The 20,648-nt window shown below is 49.1% G+C and overlaps 2 protein-coding genes across 4 annotated transcripts in view; one reads left to right on the top strand and one right to left on the bottom strand.

Annotated features, from left to right (window-relative positions):
* Positions 1-781: 781 nt before the first annotated feature.
* Positions 782-15,260, bottom strand: LOC103141071 (arf-GAP with Rho-GAP domain, ANK repeat and PH domain-containing protein 1). 3 transcript variants are annotated; one of them, XM_007556506.2, is made up of 26 exons: positions 14,375-14,833; positions 13,612-13,688; positions 13,477-13,535; positions 11,167-11,586; positions 10,570-10,668; positions 10,086-10,275; positions 9,889-9,984; positions 9,379-9,486; positions 9,219-9,279; positions 9,011-9,131; positions 8,111-8,375; positions 7,838-8,037; positions 7,645-7,730; positions 5,864-6,046; positions 5,709-5,777; positions 5,528-5,627; positions 5,394-5,450; positions 4,770-4,902; positions 3,621-3,720; positions 3,339-3,540; positions 3,100-3,145; positions 2,781-2,995; positions 2,218-2,427; positions 2,038-2,143; positions 1,822-1,963; positions 782-998 (listed from the first exon to the last, which is right to left on the bottom strand). In XM_007556506.2, the coding sequence occupies exons 2-26, from the start codon at positions 13,686-13,688 to the stop codon at positions 930-932; spliced, it is 3,414 nt and encodes a 1,137-aa protein (XP_007556568.1). In that variant the 5' UTR covers positions 14,375-14,833; the 3' UTR covers positions 782-929. The 3 variants fall into 3 exon arrangements, with proteins under 3 accessions (XP_007556568.1, XP_007556570.1, XP_007556571.1); XM_007556508.2 differs by lacking the exon at positions 14,375-14,833 and adding an exon at positions 15,132-15,260 and having other exon boundaries at positions 910-998; XM_007556509.2 differs by lacking the exon at positions 14,375-14,833 and adding an exon at positions 14,989-15,125 and having other exon boundaries at positions 910-998.
* A 1,251-nt stretch (positions 15,261-16,511) lies between these two features.
* The window catches only part of LOC103141073 (platelet-derived growth factor receptor beta), a 10,499-nt gene continuing 6,362 nt past the window's right edge, over positions 16,512-20,648 (top strand). The window contains exons 1-9 of the mRNA XM_007556511.2: positions 16,512-16,622; positions 17,326-17,392; positions 18,117-18,185; positions 18,347-18,441; positions 18,517-18,715; positions 19,423-19,683; positions 19,785-19,915; positions 20,300-20,381; positions 20,514-20,588. Coding sequence (XP_007556573.1) covers positions 18,128-18,185; positions 18,347-18,441; positions 18,517-18,715; positions 19,423-19,683; positions 19,785-19,915; positions 20,300-20,381; positions 20,514-20,588 — 901 coding nt within the window. The 5' untranslated portion in view covers positions 16,512-16,622; positions 17,326-17,392; positions 18,117-18,127. The remainder of the gene's footprint in view (positions 16,623-17,325; positions 17,393-18,116; positions 18,186-18,346; positions 18,442-18,516; positions 18,716-19,422; positions 19,684-19,784; positions 19,916-20,299; positions 20,382-20,513; positions 20,589-20,648) is intronic.

Genomic DNA, 20,648 nt, shown 5'->3' with positions numbered 1-20,648 from the left:
CAGAAACATTTCTTAAAAGATATGACTAAACAAATAAGAGTACATAAGGTAAGAACATATAAAACAGTATAACAAATTGTTGATAATACCTAAATTTACCTAACATGTTACTCAAGTTAACAGGTTAGAGGTGACATGTTAACTTGAGAAAGTGACTTGGAACTCAGAGCTCCACCTGCTGGCAGAAACACATCACCAAAGGTGGAGGATCCAGAGATCCAACTCCAGTCATGATATTACATTAAAGTTAAAGTACTGTGTAACCCAGCTACTCCTGAATAAACATTATCTTCACAAGTTACTGAAGTAACTGAGTAAATGTAACTAGTTATTCTGCAGTGAAGAGGACAGAGGCTGAGTGATCTAAAACCCTTAATGAATGAAATGACTTTCTGAGGACGAAACAAGAAGCTGACAAACATTCATAAACTCAGAAAATCCTCCAGATCACCTCCAGCAGATTAAAGATGGCCACCATGAAGGCCGCAGGTCAGCAGGAGGCCATCATGGTGGACATGGACTCTGTCCTCAAAGGCAGACGACCAGCATCTTAAGGACTCCCCCTCCGTCAGGTGAGCCTGATACTGAAGGAAGTCCAGAGGTTCCAGTATCAACCCGGTTCATGTACCAGACCATGGGGAAACGGTACTGATGCTCTTCTGAAGTCCAGTGAGTAGTCCGCTGTGGACTCTTCTGAAGTCCACAGCGGTTCTGTGAGCCATCTCCATGAGGATGTTTCAGACAGCAGTAAAGACACAGAGCCGCCCAACAGGGGGCGCCACAGTAGACACAAGGCTTTTATTGTTTGATTCAGTAGGATTACACGAGATTGGATCAGAACCAACACCCAGAAGACAGAAACAGGTCATGATTTAAAAAAGATTCTGATGATCAGGAAATATTCAGGCATTAAAATCAGAGAAACTTCATCACAGGATGGTGATCTGCTCCTCTTCATCTTCCTTCTCTGCTTTGTCTTCATCCTTCCGGTCCAGAGTCTGCACACAGATTGTATCAGAACCATGAGCATCACCTTCAGCCTCACATCCACCAGCAACAGCCAATAAGAGCTCAGGTTTACTCAACACGCCTGGACCATTCCTCGACACAAAGGATTCGCGTTACTGCCATCTAGTGGTCAGATTTATGTCAGGTTATTATTCTCAAACTGTGGTCCCCGGATCGTTGGTGGTCCGCAGGCGCTCATGTAAACGACCGCTTATTTGCCGTGATGTCAGCTCAAAGTGCGACGGTACAGCTAGCTTACCAAAGGACTGTTAAAAATAATAATGGAAAACTGGTTTTAAACCGGGTCACTCAAAAGAAAAGCTTCAGGTCCAGAACCAATCCCAGAGCAGAGCTAGTACCAGAGTCAATCCCAAAGCTAGTCCCAGAGCTAATCCCAGAACTAGTACCAGAGCCAATCCCAGAGCTAGTCCCAGAGCTAATCCCAGAACTAGTACCAGAGCCAATCCCAGAGCTAGTCCCAGAGCTAATCCCAGAACTAGTACCAGAGCCAATCCCAGAGCTAGTCCCAGAGCTAATCCCAGAACTAGTACCAGAGTCAATCCCAGAGCTAGTCCCGCTCAAAGCCGCTAACAGTGTTCCGACTGCTTTCAGTTCTGGTTCTGTTAAACACAGCTAGCTATCTGATGGCTAACAGTTAGTTTACAGTCGGCTAACGATTACATTTCCGGTAGCTAACAGGTAATAGTTAGTTAACAGATGAGTATCAGATGAGTATTCTGTGATGTATTTCAGGTGTGTATCAGAGGTGTGTATTCTCAGGTGAGTCTCAGACAGTGCGGTGGCAGCGCTCACCAGGAACAGCAACGTGTGGTGAATGATGAACTCCCTGGTGAGTGCGATCATGTCCTGGCTCATGACGTGGAACATGGAGGGCGCCAGAACCACGGCCAGGTTGTGGGCCGACATCTTGTTGTCCAGAGAGAACACCTGGACCCTGGACAGAGTGGGAGGAGCTAGTGAGCAAGTTGATGTCAGGCAGGTAATCATGTCAGGGTTCGGCTCGGTTACATGTAAAGGTGTCCAAACATCACGTTCAGGGTGGCTCTGTTGTCAGGGGGTAGTTGCTGTAGCAACCGTCGGTACTCTTTGAACCTACTGCGCTCCTCTGGAATCACTGGGAGACAATAACTGGTTAGACTGGTGGCTGCAGGTGAAGACGCTTCACCTGTAGGGTGGAGGGGGCCGTACCTGCTGCCTTCTGCCACTGCTGCAGCTCCGCCTGCGGCACCAGGCTATGCTGGTCCCGGATGACCTGCTTGAGGGCGGAGCCAACGTCCAGGACACCCTGCTCATCAGCCTCCAAGGGGGCAGAGTTTGGTGATGTCATCAGGGCCTTCACCAGCTCTTTGACCTTCAGCGCCAGGCCACAGCGCCGGTACAGGCCCTCCACCTTCAGCCCTGCACACAGGTATGCTCCGCCCACTCAGGTTTCCATGGAAACACTCTAATACAGTTTAGCCCAGTTTAGATCAACAGCGGTTCTGGTTCTGCTGTAGGCAATCAGGTCAGTCAGGAGGTTTTGGTACCCAACTGGTTCTGGTCCATCAATTGGACCGACCCGGTCCATCAGAATCAGACTTGGGCCACTGATCTGGACATGGACCCTATTGGTTCTGCTTCAGATTCTACAGCTGGATCAGAACCTTCACTTGGATAATTCAGAACCAGGTTCTGACACGGCAGCTCTCTGGTCCACTTCCTGTTGCCACAGCTTCCTGACAACAGGGAGTGGACTTCTGACCCAGACTCACCATAGGTGGTGATGTGTGAGATGCAGCGCTGGATGGCCGGGGAAACAGAACCTTTCACGGCGCCGTCGGTCACCACGTTCTGACCCAACCCAGCTGGGTTCTGATTGGCTGGCGGTGGCCCCTCAGAAGCTGCATGCTGATTGGCTAGAGCGCTCTTCAGGTGCTGGAACCAGGTCTCACTGCTGAGTTGCTCCTCAAAGCGTAACGACACGGTCCTGATGGGAGAACAGCTGTCCAGGCTCAGCCAATCACAACTAGGGAAGAGCTGCTCTCCGTATGAATACTTTTGGACTGGACTGAAGGCGTGTGAAAGACTCACCTTTCTGCTGTTACCAAGGTTACGGTGTCTTCATGCAAAACTGTCTCTGAAAGAGGAAAGAGATCCAAATGGAAAAAATTTAACATCAACTCAACCTGATGGGGAGCAAAGGAGGACAGGTGTGTTCTCTAGAAAGAACAGGAATGACTATAAACATTAATTTCCTAAGGGTGTGAATATTTAGGGGTGTAAATATTTTTAGGGGGTGAATATTTTGGGGTCAGCCAGTACGACTCTACCTGTGGGACTGAGCATGCTCAGTGGGAAGCTCAGGCTGTGCTGCCCGGCTCTCTCCACCGGGTGGAGGCTGACTCCTTCATCCCACAGCAGCAGCCAGGCGTCAGACTGAGTGGAAGCCCCGCTCACATCCACCATGCGTACCTTGCTGACGGCTGAGGCCCCGCCCACCTCGGCGTAGGACACTCCTCCTGGTAGAATGACCTGAAGGCAGGGCAGAGGTCAGTGTGTCTGCCTCGGCAGCAGCTGCAGGGGCAGCAGTGGCAGCAGCAGCAGGTTTCTACCTTCAGGATGTGCACCAGGTGATTCTGCAGCGAGTCGCTGTCGTCGGCAGCACAGACCATGTGATCATTCAGCGTCACCATCTCAAACTGGGGCTTCGACCTGAAACAGCCACAGGTCACGGGATCAGAATTGGAAAACTGAACGGATCAGTCCTGAGGCTGCAGCATCTCTCTATCAAAATCTACGTCTGGTGACTAGCATCAGCATGCTAACTCTTCAAGTCTTTTCATATTTCAACAGCCATTTTTCTTTTCAAGATGGCAGTAATTTTGAAGCCTTTTAGACCAATTTTGAAGCCTTTTAGACCAATTGAGGCAATCAAATGCCTCATCGTTTGTTTTCCACTTTGCTCATCCGGTTCATAATCTTCTAAAGTGAATCAGAAACTGAGGAGCTAGCTGTTATCCAGCCTCACTTCAGGCGTCAACCGTAAAGACATGAAGATGAAACACAGACTGAGACAGGCGTCTTCATGGTTATCGTTAGTAGCTGTAAGTCTCTAAGTGCGTAGCGACTTACAGTCAGCTTCTGGTAATTATTTTGTTTAGCAGCTTAGTGTAATCTTTTGCTAGTTTTCTGTTTTTGGTGGTATAGCGATAGCAGAGCTAAGATTCTTGTTTTGTGAATTAGTGGTTGGTGAAGCTAACTTTGGTTAGCTGTGCTGCGCTACTGCTGATTTTAGTACTAATCCATTGTTCATTACATACATGGTGGCCATCTTGAGAAATCAAAAATATTTTCACTAAATATTTTTGTGTCCAGTTATTTCTGATTTGATACAAAAAGTATTCATCTGTGATAAATATTGGCAAATTTAGTTAAGTTTCATTGACAGCCATGACCACCATCTTGAATGTTTTTAGTGGCTAGCATTTCTTTTTTTTTTTTCTTTTCTTTTTTTTTAAATAATCAATCCTATGGAAACATCTGGACCAGGTTCGGTTCTCATGTCTGCATGTGAGGATTTAAAAGAAATAATCTGCTGCATCATGATGGAGGTTTGTGTTCACACTTCAGCTGGAATAATTCATTTTTATTAATTTCTGTCTCAGGTGAAATTAATTAATCTTTTAGCATTATTTTTACTGATGACTTTTGATTGGCTGGTTGATTCTTAGATTTCTATATGAATTCTGGTCTGCATTTACCCGTCTTTGAGGAAAACGGACAGAACTTCTCTCAGGTCCAGGACGTCACAGGCTGCAGAATTATTTTCCAACGAGAAGAAGAAGCGATCTTCCTCCAGTTTCCCGTGGAGCTCTTCGTCCTCCTCTTCCTCACCTGCCCAGGTAACAAGACGCACATCATTTAAAGGGACAGGGCGCCTCCTGGAGGACACACTGCACTGGGCCGACTACAGGCTCAGAGCGTTCTGGGAGGGGAAGGAGACAGCATGGAGGTCCAATCAGAACCACTGGCACGGACAACAGAACTGGGTCACCAGGTTCTGGAGCTGGTTCTGATAGCAACTGGTCTTAAGCCTCCTACGGACTCACGGCTCCCTCTGCAGGCGGTGTTGGGTATTGCAACATTTCTGCTGTGATGGAAGAACCCAATTGGAACCCAGCTGGTTCTGAGCCTGGGGTGACACCAGAAAGACTTTTTGGTTTGGGGCCAACTTCTGATGAGGTCCGATTACACCAGTTTCTGGTTCTTGCTCTGGTTCTAGTTCTGGTCCAGCAGTCTTCAGGTTCTTTGTGTTTCTGTTCAGAGGGAATCTAACCTTGGCTGTCATGGTGTCTTTGCTCCAAGGGTCAAAGGTAGAGCCTCACCTGTGGGGGCGGAGTCCTGCTTCCTGTTGCCTGGTTGAGGGTGGTGAGGTCGGACTTCTGCAGGAGAACACAGGTGTGTTAGAGGCTTCAGCTGTGACCTCAAGTGAGGCCAGGTGAGGTCAAGTGAAATTTACCTGTGTACTCGTTGAGGCGCAGCAGCTCAATCTGCAGAGCCTGGCTGGCTTTCTCAGCCAACAGGATGGGGGAGGGGCTCTGAGGGTCAGACGAGGACACCTGCACACAGGTAGGATGGTTCAGGTGAGATGGGGTGCAGAGGGGATGGGGCTAAGCTAAGAGAGAGAGAGAGAGAGAGACCTTGGCTCCAGAGCAGATCAGAGACATAGTTTCCTCCACATCGTCACTGACAACCACCTGGCACAGCCTCTGAAACATCATCATCATCATCATCATCATCATCATCATCATCATCATCATGTGTTTTCCTCTGACCCGGCCGCCTCTCCTCTCACCTGGTTCATCATGGAGGGGCTGGAGGTCAGAGCGTGGACTCGCCTGTAGCGCCCCCTGCTGTACTTGTTCTGGATAAACGCTGCCCTCTCCTGCTCTGTCGCCTCTGGCTGCAGCTGGTCTGCCGCTGGCACTGCTGGAGCCCACACCTGATTGGCCAGTCGATTGCCATAGGCGACAAAGAGCTGAAAGGATGAAGGGTTGAAGGTCAGGAAGAACTTCCTGTGTGGCAGATTCAGCCGACTGAAACGCTCAGGTTTGTTCAGGTCATAGATCCAACATGGCCTTCACTAAACTTTCACAAATCACAGTTTAACAAAATTTGAACTGTCTGCTCCTTGACTGAAGAGTCTGAACTTTTTAAACTAGAGTGATGCTCAACATGGTGGAAAATATGGTGGAATCTGCCTTTATCGGTTAAGAGGCCAACTTCAGCCTGTATAATTCAGGATGTTTACGTTTGGACTCTTGTTGGATTATAGTCAAATCTGTCAAAAAAAAACATGGTAACACTTAAAGGTATAGCATAGCCACCATGTTTATTTATACAGATTTCTCTAAAGAAGAAAATACGAGGTTTGGGTGGCTAGCCCAGGCATACTAGCTATTAGCTTATCTCAGGCTAATGCTAGCCCATCTGAAGCTAACACCAGCTTCTCCAATGCTAGCCTACCTAAAGCTAACACCAGCTTCTCAAATGCTAATGCTAGCCTACCTAAAGCTAACACCAGCCTCTCAAATGCTAATGCTAGCCTACCTAAAGCTAACACCAGTTTCTCCAATGCTAATACTAGCCTATCTAGAGTTAACTCCAGCTTCTCCAAGCTTTGGAATGGTCATGGCCTCCTGAGACGATTGGCCTGAAGGACCAATATAGATCCTTCAGGCTTCACCTGTATTGGTTTGGTTTCAATTTTGGCACCAAAAGGACACCATATGTTTGTAGTGTTCTGGAGACACCCGTTCCTGAGTAAAGCTCTCTGCTGTTTCCGTGTTGCTATCAAGAACCACGGTGATCCAAAACACTGCAGCCAGATTGCTGACATTTTGAGTCGTTCTGGTGATTCTAGTGAAGTTTAGACCTTTAAACCTCCAATTATTCAGCTTTAGCCAGACAGGAGCTCCTTACTTCAGACCCTCAGACCTATCAGTCCTCTTCACAGTTCAGAACCACTCAAACGAAACGTATGTTTCAGTTTTCAGCCTTGGCTGTTACACCCACGGTATTTAGGATGTTTAACACCTTCACTCTTCCTGCATATTTGCTCAAAGTTGCATTTCCAGTTTGCTGCTGCTGATAATTATGCTGTTACATTTGTGCCCCAATCTGTGACTGATCTGAGTGTATATGTATGTGTCAGCCAGCAACAGTTAGTGATTTGTATGTCTGAATCTGTTCTGGCAAGCCTCCACAGTGATAAACTCTGACTATTGTCAGGGTATTCCCTCCTCAGATGAAAAACAACACATACCCAGCTAATCAGCATCAAATTAACCATAAAATATGCTTATTTTGTGACTTTTAGTTAATATCCCTGCATTTCTTCAGCTACCATGTGAGGTGTGAGAGAGACTTCATAGTTTTACAAGAGAGTTTTAGAGATGTAGCCAGAGTTGCTTATCTCGCCTTGTGTCACAAGACTTTCGGAAAGCCAGCTTTGTCTTCTGTTGAAGCTGCTGCGCCTGAGTAAACGGTACCAACCCCCAGGTGTTTAAAGCTTAGTTTTGTATGAATCTGAACAATAATCTTCGTTCCCCAACATGTTGATTATTCAGGCTTCACCTGTAGCAGTGGTTCAGTCCAGGTCTTGTTGTCCATCCTCAGGCTGCGGACCCTGGAAAGGTTGTTCCCCAGAACTCGGTGCTGAGCTGAGAGCAGACAGACATTGATGGACATTCAGAGCAGTCTGGTCTCTAGCAGTACCTTTGGTAGCCAGACCCACAGTGGCTCCTCCCACAAGTTGTTCGTTTCCTACCTGCACAGTTATGGCAGATGACCAACAGCAGGTTAATTGACGCCCACTCAGGATTGGCAGCTCCGCAGTCACCACACACTTTGTTGTAGGGGTTCTCCCACAGACGTAGCGCCACTTGGCTACAGGACACAGCACTCTGGATGGTGGAGGTCAGGCTATCCACCCAGAGCCTCAGGTCCTTTGACGAGTCAATGGACAGGCTATAGCACAGAAACAAAGTTAGCAGCAGCGCCAAGCGTAGCAGACAGGAAGACTTGACAGACAGGTGAGTACTTGAAGGTCTTGTATGGGGTGATGAGGGCAAACGAGTGCTTTCCTGTCTCTTTCACCGTGGCTACGTTCAGGGGCACAGAGAAGGAGGCGATGCCCAACTGGAAGTTGTCTTTGTTTTGGTAAATCCAAAGGTCATGACCCCAGACAGCAGCGTAGGCGCGACTCCGGGAGTCTTTCAAGGTGACCTGTCCATGTAGCTCAGAATGGGCGGGGCTTTGGAGGCCACGAGTCGCCAACAGAGATGTGACCCACCCTTCCTGAACCTCTGTGGGGAAGAAAGGAGAAGAAAATAAGGATGAGATTCCGAGGTTCTACCAGAGGAACAAACCCAGAGGATTAATGCTCCCATCTTCTGATCTACTGCCAGAAACGCGTCTGGTCCTGGGTGATGAATCAGGGGTGTGAACTGGAAATGATTTGATCTGACATCCCTGTCCTGGTGTCTCCCTGACCGCCTCAGTCCGCTACAAACTGTAGGGTCTCTACAGAGAGAAGTTCTCACTCTGTAGCTCCACTAAACTTCACATCAGGACCAGAACATCTTGAGGGATCAAAAGTCACATCAAATTCACATGAAGAACTTATGGACCACGACTAAAGCTACGCAAGGCTAAAACAGCAGACAGAGTTCAGCCAGAAACGTCTTCAGCTCATATCAGAGGACAAGAGATGGGGCAAAAAGAGACGGGACAAACTGAAACTGATGAGAACCTGATTCAGGACAGAGTTTTTAACAATGTCCTTCTTGGAATCCATGTCTATGTTTGTCTCTCCTGTGACGTGTGGACAGCACGTTCATAGGTAATCATATTAACATGAACCGGACCTGATTCTCTGTGGAAGCAAGTCACAGGTGTCCCAGGAAGACAACAGGACTCTATCCAGACATCACTGTCCTACCGTTACTGTGAGCCATGAAGTCGTAGCGTTTCTTCCTGAAGTTGACGGAGAAGCGTCCTCTGTCTTGAGACTTCACGTTGGTGATACTGGAGACATGGAACAGCACCTCACTGAACCGGTCCTGATCCATAAAACAAGAACCCGGTCAGTCAGCTGGCCGACACACACCGGAGAACACACACACAGGTAAAAACACAAGAATGCTTACTGTTCGTTTCTTACGCAGGGACATCAGCTGGCCGTCCAATGTCACCCACAGAACGCTGTGTCTGATGGAGAGTGAAGATATCATCACCTGGTATCCATCCATTTATCCATCCAGCTATACATCCCCCCAAAGCACAACCCTGAGGTTCTGATCCTGGTACCTGAAGCCCTTCCAGACGTCCAGCCAGCTGGCCCGGACCACAGCGCTCTGAGGGGCCGAGCCTCCGCCGCTGCTGCCCTTCTTCCTGGAGACCCTGATGGTGGCTGCCCTGCGGAGCAAAGAGCTGTCAGTAGACTAGGGCGTCTGTCAGGTTTAACTCTGTGATCCTTTAATCTACTCCAAGTTAGCTCCACTGCTCACTGGCGCCACCTGGCCAGCATGACAGGTGTTCTGGTCACAGGATTCTAGTGTTACCAAGTCGGAGTTCAGCGTCCATACGGTATCATTATGAAAACTGAGCTCGGATGTTATTGTAGACTGGTTTCTATGACAACATGTCTGCCAATGTGGCACTGTAATAGATGTAAGGCTTTTATTTTGAAGACACAGGACGCATCAGAAAAATAGGAGAGTCTGGAGGCGCTCCAACTAATCATCAGCTCTAGTTAAATGTTGAACAACAGAAGAACCAGGAAGCAGTTCCTTCAGAGAAGATCGGACCTGGACATACCTGGGAGTCTTCTGCTTCACTGGTTTGGACTTCCTGCTTGGAGGGGGCGGAGCCGGGCGAGTCGGTTTCAAGCGATCTGATTGGTTGGGTGAAACTCTAGAGGGTAACCAGCGAAAGAACAGCGTCAGTATTAGAAGAAGAAGGAGAAATCATCATCATCATCATCATCATCATCATCTTCATCATCACAACCTCACCTGGTGGTAACTGGGTCAGAACCAGGATCCTTATCCACTGATGCATCAGAACCAGAGGCAGCAGGGCTACTACCTTTATCCTCCTCCTCATTGGACGACTCTGATTCAGCTTCTTCCTGATTGGTCCAAGTACCCAACACTGTGACATATGGATCTTCTTCTTTGGTGGGCAGAGGGAATGGAGACTGAACTGGAACCATAACCATTGACCAGAATCAGACAGAAATAAGAAAGGAAGGTCAGGTGAACAGAAACGGAACACAGATCTCAGATCAGAACTACTTGGATCAGTAAGACTGGAACCAGTAGAACCCGGAGAAGGAATGATTGAATCAGTAGAACCCGCAGCAGGAAACCAGGGTTTATAAGAGCTTTGATCAGTGGACCAAAGGTTACAACTGAATTCAGATCAGTTTAAGTGGATTTAGAAGGACCTGGATCCAGACAGGTCCTCAAATTCTAGAACAGAGACCAGTACCAGTACCTTCCTCAGCAGTAACTCCAGCGACCTCCATAGATGGAAACTTGACTCCTGTGGTTGGGTCCAAAGATGCTTTAACCAGCTGCGACAAAGCCCCAACATCTGGACATGTTCAGAACAACATGGACAGGCAGGTGTTACCATGGGAAGATGTCTCTCTGTCCTGGGTCAGTCTAAGACCCAGAGGATCTGGGTTTAGGGTCACGGGTTCTGGTCCTATTTCTGGGTCAGAGCAAGACCGTCTGAACTTCATCTCCAGAACTTCAGCCCATGTCATTTAAAAACAGGTGAATGGTCAGACCTTTCTCTAGTTACAGAAGCAGGAAGCAGGTCATCTCCCCACTCCCTGAAACAACCTCCAGCTCTTCCTGGTGAGTTCCACCCAGTTCTACCTTCAGCTGTAATCAGCCACCAGGACCATGAAGAAGCAGCGGCTCAACTCTGAGCTTCATGGATGCTCAAAACTCTGGATTCATCAAGCTAGCTTCTAGATTGATGAATCCAATCTAGAACATGGTTGGAACATCTATAGACCATCTACTGTCTAAGGTCTGTCTATGGTAAATTGGTTTGGATCGTCAATCTGATTGGCTGGCTTACCTGTGTGACTTTCTCCGTTCATGTTCAGTGGCTCAAGTGAAAGGGGCGGGGCTGAAGGGTTAGGTATGCTGCTAACAAACTCATCCAAGCTGTTGATGTGACTCAGTGAGCTGATGATGGTTTCTAGGCTCGGAGAGTCTGAGCTGGTGGCAGCAGGTGTAGATGGGGCGGGCCTTAGGTTAGCCTCAGCATTAGCAGCCACAGCGCTAGCAGCCTCAGTTAACCCAGGGATAGTTGTGGAGATGCTGTCAGTTAGGCTGTCTATGGGGGGAGGGGCAGAGGGGGCGGAGCCCCTGAAGCTGGTAGCGACTCCAGCCAGAGATGGGATGTTGGCGGCGATGAGGTCCGTGATTCCGTCTAGAGTCGGGAAGTTGTCCTGCGTTGACCCACGAGGTAAGGAGAGAGGGAGAGCATCTTCATCTGGGGAGGGAGACAGTGATGTCATCAGTTACATCAGTTGAGAGGTTGATATTGACATTAACGCCCCCTGGTGGATCGCTCAGGAAATGCAGGACCTACCAGCGAGGACAGAGACTGAGCCGAATCTTAAGTATTTGAGGACCAGGAGGTTCTGGTCCCCACTTGGGCTCGGTCTGAGGTCCGATCACTCAGAACCACACAGTGCAGAACAGACCTTCTGGTTCTGCTTGTAGCTCTGATGTGGTTCTGATGAGATGGGTCTTGGTCTGAACGGATCAAAGTGATTCTGAACCAGAGAGAAATTAATTTAATGATTCAGGACCAGAACCAGTCCCAGAACCAGCTGAACAATCTGGCAACGTTTGTCAGGATGATTCCTGATGGAGCTTCCAGAACAAACGACTCCATGATGATGAACTGGGCCAGAGGTTCTGGAGGATGACACCAGAACTTTCTGGGTCTGCAGGGTGGAGGAGACCCAGTTCATGGAGACCTGGTAAAGTTTTGGACCAGAATTTTCTGGGTCTAGTAACTTCATGATGTCTGATTCCATGTCTGATCAGATTCCCTCTCAGAACAAGCCGAGAGCCAACAGTTCTGCTGCTCAGTCTGGTTCCAGGCCTGGTTCTGGTCCGTTCAGGCTGCAGAGCACCAGGCTCAGCTCAACAGAACAGCGTCTGAGGACAGACTAGTTCATAGAAGGAAGGATCGCTGGAGCCGGCCAGTCAGACCGGTTCTGCTGGTCTATGTCAGCAGCTGCTGGTGAACAATCAATCAGCCTGAGTCTTGTGACGGGCCTCGGCGGCCTGGGTCATGTGACCGGTCTCTCCTCTGAATAACAAACTGAAAGGAGAAGCGAGGCCCACAGATTTTATCTTCAAGAAAGAGAAACAAAGACGGTTATTCAGCTCAGAGAATCTCTTACCGGATCAGAACCAAAACTAAGCAGTTTTCATGTCAGAGCCCAGGTTCGGTTTTGCCATGGGTTCTGGTTCCAGTCCCGGTTTGGAACCCAGATCATTCCTACTAAACCTGCAGATCAAACAGTTTTGCTCCTGGTTTAGGAGGAACTGTGGTCCTTCAGAACTGATCAGGTGGGTCAAAGTGGGTCTGGTTCTGGCAGATGATGACATCACAGCAGAAGACAGGAAAAGCTGCAGATGAAAGATTCTTGCTCCTGAACAGAACCTCCCAGAACCGGACGGATCAGGTCCATCTATTGACTCGCAGGCAGATGGACCAATCAGATCGCACCTGGAAACTCCTGTTTACATCAAGCTGACTCACCATGACACTCTGATGAGGTCATGATGATGTCTCAGCAGGAACCAACCTGCCGAGGTCACAGCAATAGCTGTCCACACATCAGACATGGAGGAAACCACAGAGATCCACATTTTAATAAAATTACCCTGAAATCAACAGAAAAGCTGCGGAGATGGGCCAGGTGGGGTCATGCAACCAGGATTACATGCTGCAGGTTGGACAGTTTCATGTTCGACATCAGATGGAGGACTAAAGCGAAGTGTGAACGGACCAAAGCGGATCCAGATTGGATCTGTTCATCCAGTTCCTGAAGATTAATCATTTCCTGATTAACCTTCAGGTTCCTGGTCAGGTTCCTGATCTGTTCCTGATCCAGAGGAGCCACAGGGTCTAACCGGACTGACCGGACCCAAAGACCAGCGTTCAGGTCTGTCAGAGCGGCGGGCCAAGAACTGAGACCTGAGGGACATCCGGACACAACTCAGCAGAGCAGGGAGGCTCTGAATCCTCCAAGATGGCTGAAGCACGAACACCAGAAGGTCAAAGGTTATTAGATGCCTGCTAGTTAGAGTAGTGAACCTGTTGGACCTTCAGTGAGACGAGAACCAGAACCAGAGTGTTTACCTGTGCTCTGGTGCTGTCCTCTTGGGAAGCTCAGCTGCAGGTTTTCATGTGCCGGGTCTCTAAAACACAAAGTCTGAGTCAGCCTGAGTTGGCCCGAGTCGGTCCAGTGGATCAGTCGGTACTGGGTGAGCTCACCTGTCCAGGAGGGAGGGGAAGCTGCTGGAGGAGTAGAGCCGAGGTTTTGGAACTGGATGAGAAGGGGGCAGAGCCATCTGCAGAGCAAGAGCACAGAGACCCATCAGAGCTGACCACTGACCTTCCTGAGGAAAACACACCTGGCAGGGAGAGGTCAAAGGTTGTTCCCAGGTCCTTCCTCAGGAGGAAGACACACCTGGAAGAGCCAGACATTTCCCTGAACCAATAACGCGAAGACATGAGGAGAACCAAGTTGGATCCTGAGTGATCGGATCCATCCCGTCTCCATGGAGACGTTTCCTAACAACATGGAAGAACATCCTGGACCACCATGAAGCTATTACCGAACCAGAACCTGAACTGAACCTGAAGCTCCTCTACTGGGTCATCTGGTGGTTGGTTGTGATATCACCAGAACCTGGACTCCTGTATGACACATAGGCCTGGACCAGTACCAGCACATATTGTATAGTTCAGGTGGTACCGACCCAGAGACAATGGTCCATTAGAGCCAATCAGCTTCTAACATTTATGGAAAAACTAAATCAATTTCTCTAAACGAAAAAGTTAATCAGCAGATTTCAGTTTAACTCTTGCAAGGACAATGTGTCTCCTTCTGTCAGAATTGCCTGTCAACAGAACTGCTTGCCAACAGAACCCAGAACCTCCCGTCTCCATGTTCTACTAACCCTCAGTTTGGGTTCTGGATCTGTGGTTCACCTGAACAGGTAAACTTTTTCTGAGAAACGGAAGCAGATCTTACCTTGCTGTCGTCTCCTCAGAGGCTCCCAGACACCTGCAGTTCACCTGTTCACTGGTTCACCTGTCTGTCCCCGGACCTGCACTGCTACCCGTGGCTCACCTGTGGACCAGGTGTGTCTGCTCTATTCTTCTCTGCTCTAATAAACTGCTGCAGCTGGTTTTCTGTCTCTGTGAGGACACACTCTGCAGAACTCTCCGGACCGAACCACAACCCCGTCTAACATGCTGGACTTCTGAAGGAGTCCAGAGATGTTTCCAGAATCAAAACCAGACAAAATATGATCCAGAGATCCACAGAGCCTAGGTTCTGATCCGGAGGGGGAGATCAGAACCTGCTAGCTCAGAACCTTCAGAATCAGAACTTTACACAGGACGTTTCACCAGAGCAGCTGATCTGGGTCTGGATTGCCAGTTCCTCTGAGACGGTTTCTCAGAGCGGCCTCACCTGTTCTACCTGTTGCAGGAATGTGGGCGGAGCTTCTTCTAGCTGTGCCAAGTCATGTTGCTGTGTGTGTGTGCATGTGTGCGTATGCATGTGTGTGTGAGTGTGTGTGTGTGCATGTGTGTGTGAGTGTGTGTGTGTGTGTGTGTGCGCGCGTGTGTATGGGTATATACCGTGTCTAATCAGAACTCCAGATTCTGGTGTCGGTCCAGGAGTTTCAGAACCTTTAGGCTGTTCGTGGTTCTGACCCGCTGATCTGATCTGCAGAACTCCTTGAGAGCTGATAATAATGATGATGATGGTGATGAAGACTGACCTGTCAGACAGCAGGTCCGAGTTCCACTGAGACCCGATCCAGCTGGTCTGAAAGGTTCTGCTGTACTGGTCCGGTTCTGCGAACTTCAGTTGGCGTCAGAGTGAGACATCCGACCCAGAGAAGATCTGTGGTTCTAGATTTAATCTGTTGACTTTCTGTTAGACCAGGCCCCTGTCAGGCCACGCCCCCATCAGACCACGCCCCTTTATGCCACGCCCCTTATTTACCTGGGTCTCAGTGAAGCGGCACCACCTGCAGGCCCAGGTTTGGGTCATTGTTGTTCTGAATCTGGCCTAAAAGCAGAACCATCTCTCTGGCACCAGAACCGGGACTGTGTTCCTGCTGTTAGGCCAATCGGATCCGGGTCGACTGGTTCTGATCACAGAGGCATCAGATAGAGAGCCTGGCTCTGTCAGATCTAACTGGGTTAATCTGAACCTGGTTCAGAACCTGTGATCAGAACCATCCAGTCGCTCTCCACCAGCAGACGGTGAATGTGAAGCTTTGGAGTCCTCTGGGCTGGATGCAGCGACTGTAGACTCTGATGTACGCACAAATGAATAGTTATAGCTTGCTATAACTATTCATTTTATAATATTGCAATGTTGAAAATGATTTATTTGAAAAAGTTTTACTTTATTAGTATTTTATATTTCAGTCTTTTAAATGCCAGAATTCATTTAAATTCTAAATCTGATTTTCTGATCAGTTATTTCAGAAACATTTCCAACAATCTCTTCCTCAGGATTCAGTCACAGAAAAAACATTGAGGCGTTTCTGCCATCTGCTGCCCCCTGCTGGTTCCTTAATGCCAGCACAGTCTGCTTCACTCCAGGACCAAAACAAGGACCAGGACCGTTACCAGGACCCAGAACCAGGACGAGGAACAAAACCAGGACTAGAACCAGTACCAGAACCTCTCATGTAATTCTGGTTCACTTAAGCCTGGGTTTAGAGTCTTTAGTCACTGACATGAACTGAAGTCAGTCTGAAGCTCCCACACTGCTGCTGTGTATGTGTGTGAGAGCGTGCGTGTGTGTGTGAGTGTGTGTGTGTTTGTGTGTGTGTGTGTGTGTGTGTGTGTGTGTGTGTGTGTGTGTGAGAGAGAGAGTGTTCTGGTTTAATTATTCTAGTTAGGACCATTTCTGGTATATTTCTATTCTTATGAAGACCGATGGCATTATGAGGCCCAAAGCCCAGTTCTACTGCACTGACCCGGTGGTTTAGGGAAAATGTCTGGGTTACAGATAAACACGTTTACTGAAATGAATCCTATACAAGGTCCTCATATGGGTAGAGGGAGAAACTGGTGTTTAGACCCGACCCACTTCCTGTCAGAGGAGAGACGGGGCGGGCGAGCGAATTGAAAACAGACCTTCTCTCTCTTTCTCGCTCGCCCAGCTGGATCAGAGTCAGACTGAAGAGGAGAAGTGAGGAAGAGGAGCAGTGAGGAAGATCCGCTATAACCGAGGAGTGGAGCTTCATCTGAAGGTTTCTAACTTTTCTTTCTGTAATTTTTGCTGATTCTGCAGTTCTGAGGTTCTGCTGGTCCAGTTGGATGTTCTGTCAGTACGGCTGGAGGTTCTGGGTTTTAAACCCGGGAAGTCTGGCAGGAAAAGTCTCTGAGTGGAGTTGTGCTGGTTCTGATCCGATCCCCTCCAGTGCTGCTCTGAAACTTGTTTCAGGTCAGGAAGTTGATCCACAGAGGATCTGGTCCCAGATCAGCAGCTGGCGGTTCTGATCTGGTCATCCAGAACCTCCAGGTTCCTAAAGAACCCGACTGAACTGCCAGAACCAGCAAAACTATTCTGACAGAATGACATCAGGACCCGCTGAAAGGTTCTAAGATGGACGGACAGCTCCAAATACATGGACCGGACCAGGACCGGAGCTGGTCCCAGATCTGCGTCTGCACCTGTAACTGGAACTGGACTTGGATCCGGACCCAGAACCGAACCTAGGAAAGGAGGTTCTGAGATTCTGCAACTGGGCCTGGTGAGCTCAGAGACCAAGATGGAAGCTGCTGGCGTTGTGACGTCATGAGCATCTGCTGCTGACCCCAGACAGTCACATGACCTCATCATGACATCATCGTGACATCATCATGACCTCAGCTCACTTTCCCGTGTCCTGAGGTGTGACAGCTGCTGGTTCTTTTTCTGATTCTACTCACTCTTTCTTTCTCTGTCTGCAGGTCAGAGGTCATCAGTCTAAACCAATCAGGGGCCAGACAACAGGTCACATGGGGCACTGACAGCCAGGTGAGAGTGACATCACAACTGCTCTGTGACTGGCTGCTGCAGGTTACCTGGACAGAAGTTACCTGAGGACGAGGACATAGCAGCTGCTCTCTCTCTCCTCGCTGCAGCCACAGGAAATACCTTCTTGTTTATTTTCTTCTTCTGTGGTCGAGACACATTCTTTCCTCAGCCAGGGCCAGCTGTGATTGGCTGAGCCCCCAGCAGGACGAGCTCTGATTGGACGGCTGCCCTCCGGCACAGTGAGGGATTTGTTCCCGTCTGTCTGAAGGAGCTCAACTGCTTTAACAGACGCTGCCTCCAAGAAAACCCGCCAGAACCAGAATCTGGGTCAGAACCAGGCCTTTCCCTGTGGTTCTGTTCAGCAAACTGTCTGAACAGAACCACAGGGATGGAACTGTTCTGGACCCAGTCCCGGTCCGGCAGACGAGTCAGAGGAGCAGATGAGTTCAACTCATAAAACTGAATCAGAACCTGATAGACTCGTTAAGAGGCTCGTTAACGACCTGGCAGATGAGTCTGAACCTGGGTCTGATATAAACACTCAGATCAGTCGGGATGACCAGATTAATCTGGATTAGAGGATCCTGCTAGGCAGATCAGAGTTGGTCAGCTGATTGATGGAATCTGATCAGTTTCAGGTTTTCAGGCTGAAGTCGGAGGCGTCTGAAAGTTTCATCTTCAGGCCTCGGCTTCTAACAGACTTTTATTGTGAAATGTCCATCAGGACCAGCAGCCATGACGGCATCCATCAGAGCCACAACAGGAAGTCTGAACCTCCTGCACTTCCTGCTGGGTGAGTTTAAGAAGCTTCTCCCAGGTGAGGCCTTCTATCTGTTCTAAGGAACTGGACCAGGTTTCTACGGTCGGTTCTGTAGAACCCTCTACCGGATGTCTGGCTTCTCCGTCACATCATTGTGGTTCTGACCAACCGGAGCTTCCTGTCCGTCTGTCCAGGTGTGTTCCTGAGCCGTCCAGAAGGTGGCGTGGCCCTGGAGCTGCTACCTTCCTCCACAGAAGTTCTCCTTCAATCACAGTCCAACTTCTCCGTGGTGAGCTTCACCTGCCTGTCTCTAGGCAGATCCAGCTGAGTGTCTCTAATGTGCCGCCTGACTTTCTGTCCAAAGGTGTGTTCAGGGTGGAGTGAGGTGAAGTGGCACTTGCCTCAGGACACTGACGGAGGTCCAGAGGTTCTGGTACAGGTCGACGGCTCCAGCCGCATCCTGCAGCTCCTTGGCGCCACCTGGAGGAGCTCCGGCAGGTACACCTGTGAGGAGCCGTCCGCCGATCAGAGCCGCGCAGTGGACGTCTTTGTACCTGGACAAGGTAACGGTCCTCAACAGGTGCATGAGCAGGAAACCTGGTGGGGTTTCAGAATGTCAGTAGGGACCAGAACCACCCTGATCCAGTCAGAACCACTCTGATTGGACCTGCAGGCTTCTGTTTTACGCCTCATCATGATGCTGTGAAGAACCAGTGGAACCAGTGGCTTAAAGCACTGGTGAGTCCAGAGAACCCAGAAGACCAGTCAGAGAACTGGAGGTCTTCTGAGTCCAGCAGAATTTTAGCAGATCCATCGGGTTAGTGGGAGGTCCGCCGGGTCAGAGGGGGATCTATTAAGCCCTGATGAAGCACATTGTTGCAGCTCTCTGATGTTCTGGAGAAGTCTTGGTGGACACAGCAGCTCATCTGTGAACCGATGTTGAGAGAGGAACAGAATCCTCTCACCCTTCAACCGGCTGCTTCATCTGGACCCTCTTGACCTTATAGCCCTTGGGTTCCTCAGACTGACTCGTAGTCCAGCTTGGACTGAACCTCACCAGTAGTGCAGGAGCTACAGCTGGTGGACCCCCAGGCTACCTGATAAAACATGTGCACCTTCCAGAAGCTTCTCCAAACCCAAAGTTTATTCAGATTTTCTCCTTCTCTGGCCATCTTCTCTCTCTGTGAGAGAAGTTTCTCCATCCAGCTGTGAGGTTCTGTAGGATCATTTGGACCAAATGTTCAGTCCATTTGTTGGTTTCCTTCCTCAGGTCCAGAGCAGTGGTTCGTCCCACAGAGTTCCTCCCAGGTGTACAAGCACTCAGAGGAAGGTACCATTCCCTGCGTGGTGTCCGACCCAAAGCTCAACGTCTCTCTGTTCGAACGACCCGGCAGAACTGCAGTGGGCGGGGTCAGATACGTGCCGGCTCTGGGCTTTACGGGACACCTCAATGATGCAGGACATGTCTGTGTGGCGACAGACGGAGACCAGGAGAAGGAGTCCCAGGTCTTCTATGTCTTCACCGTCCTCGGTAAGGACACTTTTACTGACCCAAAGCATTTTACTGACCCTAACCCTAACCCCTGACCCACCTGTAGTGACCAGCTGTCTCTGTCTCCGGTCTGTCCTCAGAACCGAAGCAGATGGAGATGGAGCTGTCAGTGTCCAGCGAGGTCCTGAAGCAGGGGGAGGTCCTGACCATGAACTGCTCCGTCAGAGACGTGGACATGGCCTTTTTCACATGGACCTTCCCCCGCAGACAGGTAGCCATGGCAACAGTACTGAGTCAATAGCAGCAGAATGACTCTTGAAGACTATCCTTTCTTTCTGCTTTCTGAATCTGGTGTGTAAAGGTAGGAGTTGATTCACTGAGTCACGACTTAGACTCGGCTGTAGGCAACCTGGTTATCTGGCAGGTGGAACAGAGCCGAGGACTCAGGGAATCTGAGTCACAGCATCTTTGTCATGACAGAGGTTCTGGGTGTATGGGGGGTTGGACCCCTGACCCTGGCATGCATCTCAGTACACTAGAGTACGTGGAAACCTTCAGAGTTAAAACATAGATGAAAACCAGAGCACCATGTTTTTATTTTTGCCTTTTATCTGAACGGTGATGTTCAGTAACCAACTGAATGGTTTCTCTACAGGAAGTAGAACCTCTGACAGACATCCTGTCCAATGAAATTCGCTCGTTCATTAACATCTCCAAGGCAACAGAGTCAGATTCAGGTATGTGTTTCAGCAGGTCTATCAGATCTTACACGCCACTGCAGTAAGACTCTTGACACCAACAGGTTGTTATGGCAACTGATGATGTTGCTTTAGTTGACAGCTTGTTACCATGGTGACTGTTTCCTGCAGGTGTTTATGTGTGCAAAGCTCAGGACTCGCAGTTTAGATGGACCGTGAGGAAAAACATCACAATAACTGTTCTGGGTCAGTAACACACACACACACACACACACACACACACACACACACACACACACACACACA

This window comes from Poecilia formosa, unplaced genomic scaffold (genome assembly GCF_000485575.1).
Source record: "Poecilia formosa unplaced genomic scaffold, Poecilia_formosa-5.1.2 Scaffold79, whole genome shotgun sequence".
In the NCBI taxonomy this organism is placed as follows: Eukaryota; Metazoa; Chordata; class Actinopteri; order Cyprinodontiformes; family Poeciliidae; genus Poecilia; species Poecilia formosa.
The sequence above is the reverse complement of the archived record's forward strand: the minus strand, read 5'-3'. Positions and strand labels throughout refer to the sequence as shown.